Source organism: Neltuma alba, unplaced genomic scaffold, assembly GCF_004799145.2.
Source record: "Neltuma alba isolate B1F8T4 unplaced genomic scaffold, ASM479914v2 tig00012028_pilon, whole genome shotgun sequence".
Taxonomy (NCBI): domain Eukaryota; kingdom Viridiplantae; phylum Streptophyta; class Magnoliopsida; order Fabales; family Fabaceae; genus Neltuma; species Neltuma alba.
The window spans coordinates 233,457-244,952 of NW_021636595.1; the positions used below are offsets into that span (position 1 = coordinate 233,457).

Genomic DNA, 11,496 nt, shown 5'->3' on the forward strand with positions numbered 1-11,496 from the left:
TTTATGTAAATATAGAATAAAAAAATATTATAACAACTGTTGAAAATTATTTTAGATTATTAAAAATAAATAACTAAAAACTGATTAGAAATTACAAGAAATATAGAGAGAGAAGCATAAGAAAAACGTAGATATAAGGGCAAAAATGTTTTTTAATTTCAAAAAGCTACTTTCACGTAAATCATAAGTAAGTTTTAAGTGCTTTTACAATCGTACTTATAAGCTGTGACCAACGGCATCTAAATTTGCAAACTGACTTATCACACTTATAAGTTACTTTTTTCCTTTCGAAACGCCACACCAAACAGACTGAATATTATGATATGTTATTTTTACTAGTTCACTTGCAAGAAAATATAAATATATATATTTTTTCAAACCACAACAAAATTTTAAAGGAGTCAAAATAAAATTCATGTCATTTAATATGACAACTAAATCATAGCCTGAGTAGTCTCGACCATTATTATTATTATTATTATTATTATTATTATTATTATTATTATTATTATTACTACTACTACTACTACATTGGCCAAAGCCATTATATGATGTTCTGGTAAAATAAAAAAAAGCCATTATATAATGGATCGACTTTGATCCTTTCGTATCAAGTTGATCAAGTGGAGGGGATCCAGTTTCAAACCTTGCGATAAAAATACAATTATCTTGTGCTGGGAGTTGCTCCTAAATCCTAATTGAGTTTTGAAGATGTTAGAATTCCTGGAAAATCATTTTTTTTATTTAGAGAAAAAGGAGTTGGGTGATTGAAGCTAATTAGTTATTCCAATCAAATATGTTTTGAGAATAACCTTTTGCGACAATTTCGCAGTCGCCACTTGTGTGATGTCTCCAAGGATGAAACACTGAAATTACTGTAGCCTTAATTTTTTAACTGACACCATCAAATCATATCAATTACTCCTTTATTAATAGAAAGTCCCTCTAATAATTCGTTTTGCTGTCACGCACAGCTCCTATTGATAAACCCATAACCCAACTTCAATTTTGCCCCCTTTCCGTTAAGTTTGTTCCTTTGGCTTGTAATGGAATATTGAATTCTATCATACTTTTTTCTTGCCATATGAAATAAACTCAATAACAAAATTAAGTATCTACATAATATATAACGGCTTTAATTTTGAATTTACTTTATGAATATCATGGAGACATTTTATGATATGATGTTTTAATTGTATTTAAGTTATAAATTAATTTATTAACTTAATATCATATAAAAATACTGTAAAATTATTGGATATGCATAACTTTAAATATGACTCTTTTGTATCCCAACATAATTGTTCAAGGAGATGTATCTTCGATAAAAATATAACTTTTATCAGTAAAATCATTTTTTAACATTTTTTTATCTATAACTTTTGTATTGAGCCAGATTATCCAGTCAAGCACTAGGTCACTCCAAGTCATGCCACTAGCTATTTCTCATCTAGTTTTAGGGTATTTCTGAAACATCAAATAAAAGATAATGACCAGTTCGTAATAACCAATTCTACTAAGATCCTAAAAGATAGAGAACGATGGAAGAGAAAAACAAAAGGAAAAGAGAATGCTAAAATGGATATTCAAATATCAATTAAACGCGCCTTAATACATTTATTCTCCCTATATTTTTTTAATGTTATGTTTAATTGCATATTGAGTGTCATTCATTTTAAAATTCATTGTTGAATATTTCTCTCTTTCTCCATTTTTTCTCTCCCTATCTCTATCAATTGGTATTAGAGACCGCTTCTTCTTATTAGGGTTTGAGTGGTGCTCGAAGAAATTAGATTGAGGACTAACCTTCTCAACCAATGAAGGGAGTGGAGAAAAAGATAAAATAGCATAACAAAAAGAGAAGAGAATGCCAAAATGATCACTCAAATATGTGCCTCGATACATTTTCTGTCCTTGAATGATATTGAATTGCATATTGAGTTTTCTTCTCTCTAATTTTCTCTCTTGAATTTTCGCTACTAGAAAAATTATAATTAGCGTCGTTATGAGCATAAGCGATGTCAAAAAAAAAAAAGAGAGAGAGAGACGGTGGCAGAATGATAAATAAATTGAAATTTTTTTAAATTACTTACGTTGGTTTTGAGAAAACCGATATCTTTTATGTTTTAACGTTACTTAGCAAAGTAATTGATGTTAAAACCAGGCCTTTGACGTTGGTAAGAACTTTTAAATTCCTAATCTTCTGCCTCTTTGTTTTCACTTTTCACCTTCTTCCTTTATCATCTTTTACATTGCAGTGTGTTCTTTCCCTGTAAACGCTCTAGTTTAATTTGTTGCTTCTCACTGATATTTCCTCATGATTTTTAGCCAAAATCTTTCGTCAAAGGTGCCGTCAACTTGTTCTCCGTCGTCTAAGTTGTTCTCCATCGTTTGTAGGTGTGTTTCTCTTCTCTCTTCCAGTCGACGCTTCATGTTGTACATATGGGTCTTTGGTTGTTTGAAATCTTGAATGGTTGATATTGTGATTTTTCCTTAGTATTGGAGACATGATTTTTACAGTGTGTTTGTAGTTTACAGTTTTTAGATTGTGTTTTATGCGATTTTTAGCTTCTTGTGAGTATAGATTAGATTTTCTTGTGGTTATTGGCTTAAAAAACTTAGTTCTTTGCTTTGGTATACTTGAAATAATTGTTGGTGGATGAATTTGTGATGATTGTTTATATTATAGTGTTTTTTGTTATTTTGACTCTTTTTTTAAAAAAAAAATTTGGATCTATTTTTCGTTTGAGGAATGTAAATACTATTTCGGGGAAGATTTTGTTCAGGCAAAAAGTTTGATAAATAAGAAACTTGTTTATAAAATCTCATGGCAAAAATATTTTATTTGAGTTATCATTTTAGATTTAGAATTATTACTTGTATCAATTGGTACCAGAGCATGTCCCACAATACTTTCATCAATCAATTTTCAAAAGCCTCACTTTTGTCATGAAAAAAAAAAAACTCATTCTATTGATCTCAACATTTCATCCCCATCACAAAATCTTGTCATCACAGGAATCCCTAAAGAAGCTCCTGCTTGGTCATCCAACTCTCATGAAGTCTCATCAACAACTTTACTTGAGGACATTTCCTTGGACGAGAAAGAAATGATAAAAATACCAAAAAGAAGAAAATAAAATTGCAAGGATTTTAAAGATTTAAAATTTCATTTTAACATTTAGAATATTTTGTATTACTATTTCTTGTTGCATTTATTATTCCTATAGGATATTGTTATTATTTTGGTTATTTCAAAATATATGTATTTGGTTACTAAACTTTGAATATTCAGCATTTGATTTCTAGATGCTAGGATTAAGGGTAATGTTGTCAAAATCGCGATTCAAAACATGGAATGATCCGATTTTACAAACATATATCATCATTTTTGGTTAAATCTCATCTAAAATTGGAAATATGAAAAATCGCACTCGACTCACTTAAAAACGTAACTTTTTGATAAAATCATGAGTTTTATTTTGAGTTTCCGAGATTGTATCCAGGGTAAAATAATTGAATATGTTACTGTCACTGCGCCAAAACTCCAGAAGCCTCATTTTTTTTCAAATCATTCTTTGACTTTTCAAAATACTGCAAAAGCAAAAATGCAGCAATATGGCTTTTGCTCTTATTTTATTTCAGTTTATTGTGATAGTTTTATAAATTAGGATGAAATTAGTGGATGTAAGTTTTTATAATTGTCTTTATTTTTTCTTATCAATAATATATAAACATTTATTGTTAAATTATAAACCATTTTTAATACAAAAATTTATACATAATTTATAATAAAAACATATTGTAATATTATGGTCTCTACTTCTTCAAAAACATTGATACAAACTTTGGCATCAATTTTAGCGAATACTAGATGATATTTAATTTTTAAATCAGTCCAGTAAAAATTTTTTCCCACAATAATCAAACTTTATGCAGTGGACATCGTGATGGTGAATAACTAGAAGACAATAGAAATGATAATAATTTTATATTTGATTATCTCTGTTAAATTTATAGTTATTTTTTAAAATTTGATTATGTTTAGTGACTTGACTTTATATATGAAATTTATAGAAATTTTTATATTAAGTACTTATGATAAATTATGAAAGTTGATAAGTTTAGTTTTTCGGTGATTTGGATTTAAAATATATTTAAATCAAATTATTTTTGTATTTTAATTATTTAATAATATATTTTTACTAGGTAAACTCTTACAAGTTTACAATCTGAGTTTTCGATTCGAATCTACATCTTTGTCACAAATTTGCTTAAACTTGTGAGTTTGACAACCGTGGTTAAGAGTTTAAAGTTATAAATAACTCTCAACATATTTTATTTGCGCTCCTTTAATTACGAAGGGAATAATATTAATGTTTAAATACTTAATAATTGTTGTCTATTTAAGATCGTTAAATTTAATTAGAAGATAAGTATGAGTTTTAAAAAAAAAATTTAAACTTCTTTGGTTGACTTGAAAAGAAAGAACTTTCTCAAAAAAATATAAACCCAACCGCTACCCTAATTGATGGGGCTAGACATGGGGCGCACTCAAAACAAAGTAGTAATTTTAACAAATTCAAAAGTTTGTGCAGACATGATGATACGTCTAAAGATTATCATTGAAGTGAAATCTGAACCAACTCAAACCTAAATCGTTGAACACTTCACACCTTCAATTAAAATGGTTAAATGGCTTTACCAAACAGCCCCCTCCCCCCTCCCTCACAGTAACACCAACTTCATTCATTAACACACCAACTGGCTCCAGTAAGCCTCCACGTGTCCCGCTCCCCGCGTCTTTGTCCATCATATGGTCTTCTGCTGGTGGGTCCTTTAATTAAATACGATGACTTTGTACTCATTAACGTTTTGGGAAAATAATATCCACTATCTAATCGTACAGCAATATGTTAGATCCAAAAAAAGCTGGGTGGCTTAGTTCAGGGGGGTTTGAATATATACTTTATTAAATTATTGATTGATTAATTATAGTATATTATTCATGTTGTTCTGTTCATTTTGTAGGGGGACCTTGCCGCGAGCACGTACTTGTTCTGATCCCCAATCTGGGATTCGGATTCATTAATATATGAGAGAATTACACAGAAGGATCGTTTGAGAATAGCAAACATAATGGAGGACCACAAAACTTGTAAAACAACTGAAGAAGCCTAATTATATATAAATTTTATAAACTTAGTTTTAAATGAACTTATGGAAGTTGGGTTAAGACGAAGCAATTGAGATATATATATATGTATATACTCCTCCGGTCCTTAATATAGGACCCAATTTTTGGGTTGGTTTTGATCCTAAATATAAGACTCATTTATCATATTTATCAATTTTTCTCTAAATTATCCCTATAGATACTCTCCAACCATAATCAAGTAGAACAGAGAGAGGATATTAAAAAAGATGATTGTGGTGTTTTAGGAAAAATGTGTCACATTTCTTATAATTAACTAACTTACCTAACTTTCTTAATCTAATCAAATTTGTTAAATAGGTCTTATATTAAGAACAGGAGGAGTAACTTAGTGACACCATGCGGCAAACCACCTTTATTGTTTATTACTGATAAATAATATTCTTGTCATAAATATTAGAGAAAACTAACAGAAAGAAAGAAGTGTGGGAGAATTTCATAAAAATACTTTTAAATTTTTAAATTTAACATCATTTTTATTTACTATACTTTAATAGCAATTGACAATATATGAAAAGTAAATGAGAACACATTTTTATAGTCATTTTTAATTTGAAATTTTAAAATTTTAAAGATATTTTTTGAGATTTTTTTCAAGAAATTTCTAAGTAAAAATTTAGTGATGAAAGTCACTTAAATCAAAATATCAACTCTGTGGTTATAAAATTTGCGATACTTTTTTTTGCGTGTAGTATTTATCAAGTCTTTCTCATTCTTTAGAATGTCCTAAATTTTATTATAGATTAATTATATTAATATAATAATATTTTTCATATTAATAAGTATTTTTAAAAAATAGATTGCACAGAATATGGGTTGTCAATATAAAAAAAAAACTAATTATGCAAACTGGCAGTGGTGGATGGCAATAAAAAAGAGGGAGTTAAAAAGATGAAGGAAGCTTCAGCTCAAAAAAAAAAAAAAAAAAGATGAAGGAAGCAAAGCATGCATGATAAATACGCGCATAGTAAGAAGTAACTGTCACTCACCACTGGGCAGACACAAACATTCCCAAATTCCAATCTTTTTGTTTTGGTTATGTCTTTCTCTTTCCCTTTTCTCTTTTCTCTGTTCATGGTGGCCTCCCCGCCTGCTCATCCCCAATGAACTCCTCCCCTGGGTCCCACTCTTCGGCGATAACCCATCGCCGCAAACACCGGAATTCAACACTCTCCGCTCTCCTCCGCCGTCACTACGGCGTCCTCCGAAATGATCCTTCCTTGCACTGCAACCTTCACAAGAAGAAAAGCTCCCTCACCGCCGGTATGAGTTCCCCTGTGAATTTCCGGCATGGATTTCCCAAACCCCAGCTATCAGCGAGGAAGCTCGCCGCTGGATTGTGGCAGCTTCGATTTATGGAGCGTTCAGGGAATTATGGCGGTGAATCTATCGGTGATGGGTCGGTTGGTTCGTCCAAGTCTGAGGTATCTGAAATTTTCTTCTTCTTTTTTTTTTTTCTTTTCCTTAGCTGTGTCTTGATGTGAATTTGAGAATATTCTGTTGCTGGGCTCTGTGGTTGCTGACTAGAAAAGAAGGCGAAGGAAAGCAACTGCGTTTTGCTTTTCATTTCTTTTTCCCTCCTTTGAGTCTTGGAATTTATCTGATGCTTGGCTGAAAGCTTTTAGAAATGATAGAACCAGGATAGAATATCCTGTATCATTTTCTCTAGTACACTTTGTTCATGATATAGTTCATGCTTGTTGTTTGTGCAATGGCTAACTTCCAGGTTTTCATCTGACACGAGTCTGTTAAAAAGTGAACTGGTTTATTATTTTAAGTGTGCTGATCATATAGAGGAGGTGATCCAAGTTTAATATGAAGCTTAACTTAGAAATCATCATGTTACTTCTTTTTTAAGTTCAACTTTTGGGTAATTGAATTAATGTTTTGTCTTGCTCCTCCACTAATGTCGGGAATTCTTTATCTTGGATTCCTAATATTTTTGCTATTTGAAATGGCCTACTTCTTATGAGCCCTGCGATTCAGTTCTTTCCCTTTTAAACTCAAATATCAGCCATTATTTTATTGATTAAAGTCAATCTCAGTCGTTCCTCCATCAAGTATATGTATATAACCGAAGCCAGGAAACTAACTGATGATCAAGGATCTGAACTCTGCAAAATTGATGCCAATCCTGAATTAATTCAAAAATGCCATCTGCCCATTGTTATATTGTGATTCATTATTTGATCCTTTCCAATCAGCATCTTAAATAGAACTTTATTTGGATTTGCCAATGAAATGTTGACCTGGTGGTCCCTGGCACCTCTTCGGATCCTTAGAGTATAATCAGAAGGCTTGGTGTCAGAGTTAGGTCTCTATCATTGCCTTCTTAAAAGAACAAACTTATTTATAGTTATTGGCTATGGTTTTTCACTTCTTGTTTTTAACAACTTCTGCCCTTGAGTCATGTTGACATCCTGCACATGTTTTTTCCTTTAGCTAGCTAATGAGAATTTGAGAACTGAGCCTCCCACTCATCATGAAACCAGAGATGAATTTGAGAAGACGAAAGATCCCCCATCGGATACTATCTTGCATTCAAGAAATGGAATTCAACATGAGGTATACAGTTTACATACTTATTTTTGCTTCAACTTTGAACAATGTAAAGAAGGGGGAAGCACTTTAATCAGTTCTATATATCTATCCCAGATTGATGATTTGAAAATGAACTTGTAAATGGAAATTGATACATGTGACCTATTGATTCAGTGATATTCATGAAAGAGAAGACACAGAAACCTTGTATTTCTTCTCCCCATTAATGACAGTATTGAGACAGTAATTCCTAATGGCGATTTTTGTTCTCAGCTTGAATCGTGGGCTCCATATCTCAAGTGTTGTAAGGAAGAGGCAACAAAGTGGGATACTGATCTTCCTGAAGGGTCCGATGAGTTCACTCAGATTCAGGGTAGTAAACACAATGAAGAGAGGAATTTAGCAGGTGACTCAATTGTCTCAGCTCTTCTAGCAGAACTACTTCAGGCTCAAAGGTGCATAAATAAGCTTAAAGCTTCAAGGAAGTCCTCTAACAAAAGGACACAAAAATTTGTTCGGAAGTTTGAGAAAGAAATGATATTTTGGAAGCAAAGAGAACTCCAAAAGTTTCAGTCAATGTTAGAAGAGGTAAAGGATAAACTGGAAGGGGAAAGGAGAAGTAAGGAAAGGATGGAGCTGATGAATGCCAAGTTGTTGCACAAGTTGGCTGAAGCGAACCGATATGCTAAGCACTTCAAGAAGAAGTTTGAGGAAGAAAAAAGAGGCAGAGAGTTAATGGAGGAAGTGTGCAATGAATTAGCCAAGGAAATAGGAGAAGACAAGGGCAGGCTTGAGGAGTTGGAGATGGAATCCATAAAGATCCTCAATGAAGTGGAAGAAGAGAGAAACATGATGCAAATAGCAGATCTTTTGCGTGAAGAACGAGTTCAAATGAAGCTATTCGATGCAAAACTTGCACTTGAAGATAAATACAATCAGATGATCCAGTTCTTTGCTTTTCTGCAGAATTCCCTAAGATCAGAAGCCACAGCTGAGCTAGCCAAAAACCAACACATTGTGGAACTTTCATATGATTTCTTAAAATTTGATGATATCTTTTCCATTTATGAAGAGCTCAAAAATGACAAAGGTCATGAGAAAGTGATCAAACCATATGAACATGCCCCAGACAACAGATCACACTCATCCTCTGACTACAACACAGGGTTAGAAGTTGTCAAAGTCAACCAAGAGGATAATGTGATAAGAAGCGTAGCAGAGTATGGTAAAAATGCTTACTTGGAATCTCCTGAGACAGAAGTTACTGAGATATTAAAGAGGAAGGCTTCTTCTAGCTCTAAGTTAAGGCCATGCATAACTAATGGAACAACTAGTACCGTAATTGCAGGGGTTTTGTCTTCAATGGAAGGTTCAGGATTGGAAGGTGGCTTCAAGAACTGGGAATCAGAAGCCATAAATCCGCACATAACTCGTGCTATGAAAGGTTGCATAGAATGGCCAAAAGGTGTCCCAAAAAGTAACTTGAAGGCTGTGTCTTTAGACGCAAGAGTGAGAAGCCAAAGGTCACAATTGCAACACATCCTTAAGTCCAAGGCTTAGAAATATATTTGTTTGAGAGGAATTAAACAACATTGGAAGGGAACACCACAAATTTTTCAAGCAACTTCTTGTAGTGGCAATTTCTTGTTGGAACCGCCTTGGAGACATTTCATGCACTCATGTTTTACGATATTTATTGATATATGATTATTCGTATAAGGAAATCAAGTTTTGGTAATTGCAATGTGGCTATATTGATTTGTTTTTGTACTTTTTGTTTCAAAATTTTCATTCTATTCATGTTTCTGCAATCCAATTTATATACTCCTCCAGTCCTAAATAGAGTAATTAATTAGTAAGTTGGTTTTGGTCTTTAATGTAAGACCTTAATTCATTATGTCTATCATATTTATTATTTTTTAAAAATTAATTTATCTAACTTATAAGTTGGTATATAATCTAATATCAGATTATGTCACATTTGTTAGAATTAAGTAATTTATTTGAAAAAAATATATTGTAGGGAAAGCAGTGATGACAGCCTCTTAAACTGTTAAGCTCTTTCAGAAAATTAAATTAAAGTAATTTATATTTTTAACCACGTTGTGGTGGGCGTGATGGTTAGGCATCTTGTCCCTTAAGCAAGTGGTTGGGGGTTCGATCCCCAACTCTTGTGAATGGAAAGCACCCCGTGGCCAGTTCCTTACTACTTCGTGCGTCGACCCAGGGATGGGGGATTAGTCTCACTACTATCAACGGTGGGGATACCCTGGAGCAATAAGAAAAAAGTAATTTATATTTTTAAATCATTTAGATATATATATTTGGGTATTAAGCAATGAAAAAAAAAGGGACCGGACCGGCCCGGCCGATTCAACCGGAAAACCGGTGAACCGGTCCTTGGTCCAGTCTGGTTGAAGGAAAAAACCGGCCTATGACCAAACTGGAAAAAACCAGGTTCAACCGGGCAACCCGCCGGTTGGATGGGTTGTCCGGTTTAATGATTTTAGTCCTCCTGTTGTTCACGAAGGCAGTCGTCGCTCTTGAGGCCATCTGCGTCTCTACCATTATAAGAGCAAGAGGTGATGACCGAAAATCCAAAGACTCCGACAAAAGAGAGGGGCAGTAATTGAGGAGGGAAAAAATAATTGGAGGAGACGAAGAGTAGAGAATGAAGAAGATACCTCACGGTGTTGAGGAGGTGGTGGGAGGGTTGAAATAAGAAAGATAGAAGCGGCGGTGGGGGAAGTGGAAAGAGGAAGAAGAGCAAAATGAGGAGCTGAGGATGAGGACGGAGAGGTGAGCGGAGTGAGAAAGTAATCTAAGGAAAGGAAGTGAAGGGACGATGGGCAATTATTTTATTATTAAAAGAAGGAATACACAACTTGTAATTTCAGAGCAAGCACGGCAGTCCAAGTCTTCCAGGTCTTTCCTTTGGATTGGTTGCTTTTTTACTATGGTACTTGATGGAGTGATTGAGGGGTAAGCCGTATGGAGATTAAAAAGGGATGACTGCAGAGCAATGATTCAAAGGTGGCCCATACAAAAAGCAAAAGAAAGTTCCCAAAAAAAAGAAGAGTAAAATTTTTTTTAGAGATTATTATTTTATCTTGTTATTATTAATTAAATTATATTATTTTAATATGACCGGTCCGACTCCGGTTAGACCATTAACCTTTAACCCACTATCTTGACTGGTTCATTGTCCGGTCCGGTTTTTTGTTCCTTGATATTAAGGACCATATGTCCAAAATCGTAATTGTGGAAGCTCACTTTTTCTCATGGACTGCCTTGGCCATTATGGCTTATGCCCCATGTCTTTTAATGTCTTTTGAAAGCTTTGAATCTTACTGTTAACCAAGATCTGTGCTAAATTACTATTACCTCTCTTTTTTTAATATAAGAATTAGTTTGACTTTTAATTTGATTCTAAATATAAAATCCTAATATATTTTGTCTCTCATTTTTTTTAAGATACTTCTTATAATAGTTACACAAGTTAAATGTTTTATCAAATGGCAGTTGCAATTAATACACATGATTAGTAAGGATATTTTAGGAAAGATAATATCTATATATTACAAATAACTAATTTAATTAATTTTTTTAATCTACTTAAATTATTCAACTAACTTTTATATTAATAATTGGAGGTAGTATTTGGTTAACATCCAGCTTACATCTCACAAAAAGGTCGGTTTGCATCTCTTTAATTTAATTAAGGCATATATTATTGCATT

General features: G+C 32.9%; 1 protein-coding gene across 1 annotated transcript; it reads left to right on the forward strand.

The window, feature by feature from the left end:
• The first annotated feature begins 6,290 nt into the window (after positions 1-6,290).
• LOC114721310 (uncharacterized) lies at positions 6,291-9,316 on the forward strand. Its single transcript, XM_028907130.1, has 3 exons — positions 6,291-6,639; positions 7,658-7,780; positions 8,030-9,316. The coding sequence occupies exons 1-3, from the start codon at positions 6,319-6,321 to the stop codon at positions 9,314-9,316; spliced, it is 1,731 nt and encodes a 576-aa protein (XP_028762963.1). The 5' UTR covers positions 6,291-6,318.
• Positions 9,317-11,496: the final 2,180 nt, after the last annotated feature.

Bases quoted from the DNA above. Each gene is read 5' to 3' on its own strand.
- LOC114721310 (XM_028907130.1), top strand. From the start codon at position 6,319: ATGAACTCCTCCCCTGGGTCCCACTCTTCGGCGATAACCCATCGCCGC. The intron at 6,640-7,657 runs GTATCTGAAATT...TTTTTCCTTTAG, and splicing joins TTGGTTCGTCCAAGTCTGAG to CTAGCTAATGAGAATTTGAG. The intron at 7,781-8,029 runs GTATACAGTTTA...TTTTGTTCTCAG, and splicing joins GAAATGGAATTCAACATGAG to CTTGAATCGTGGGCTCCATA.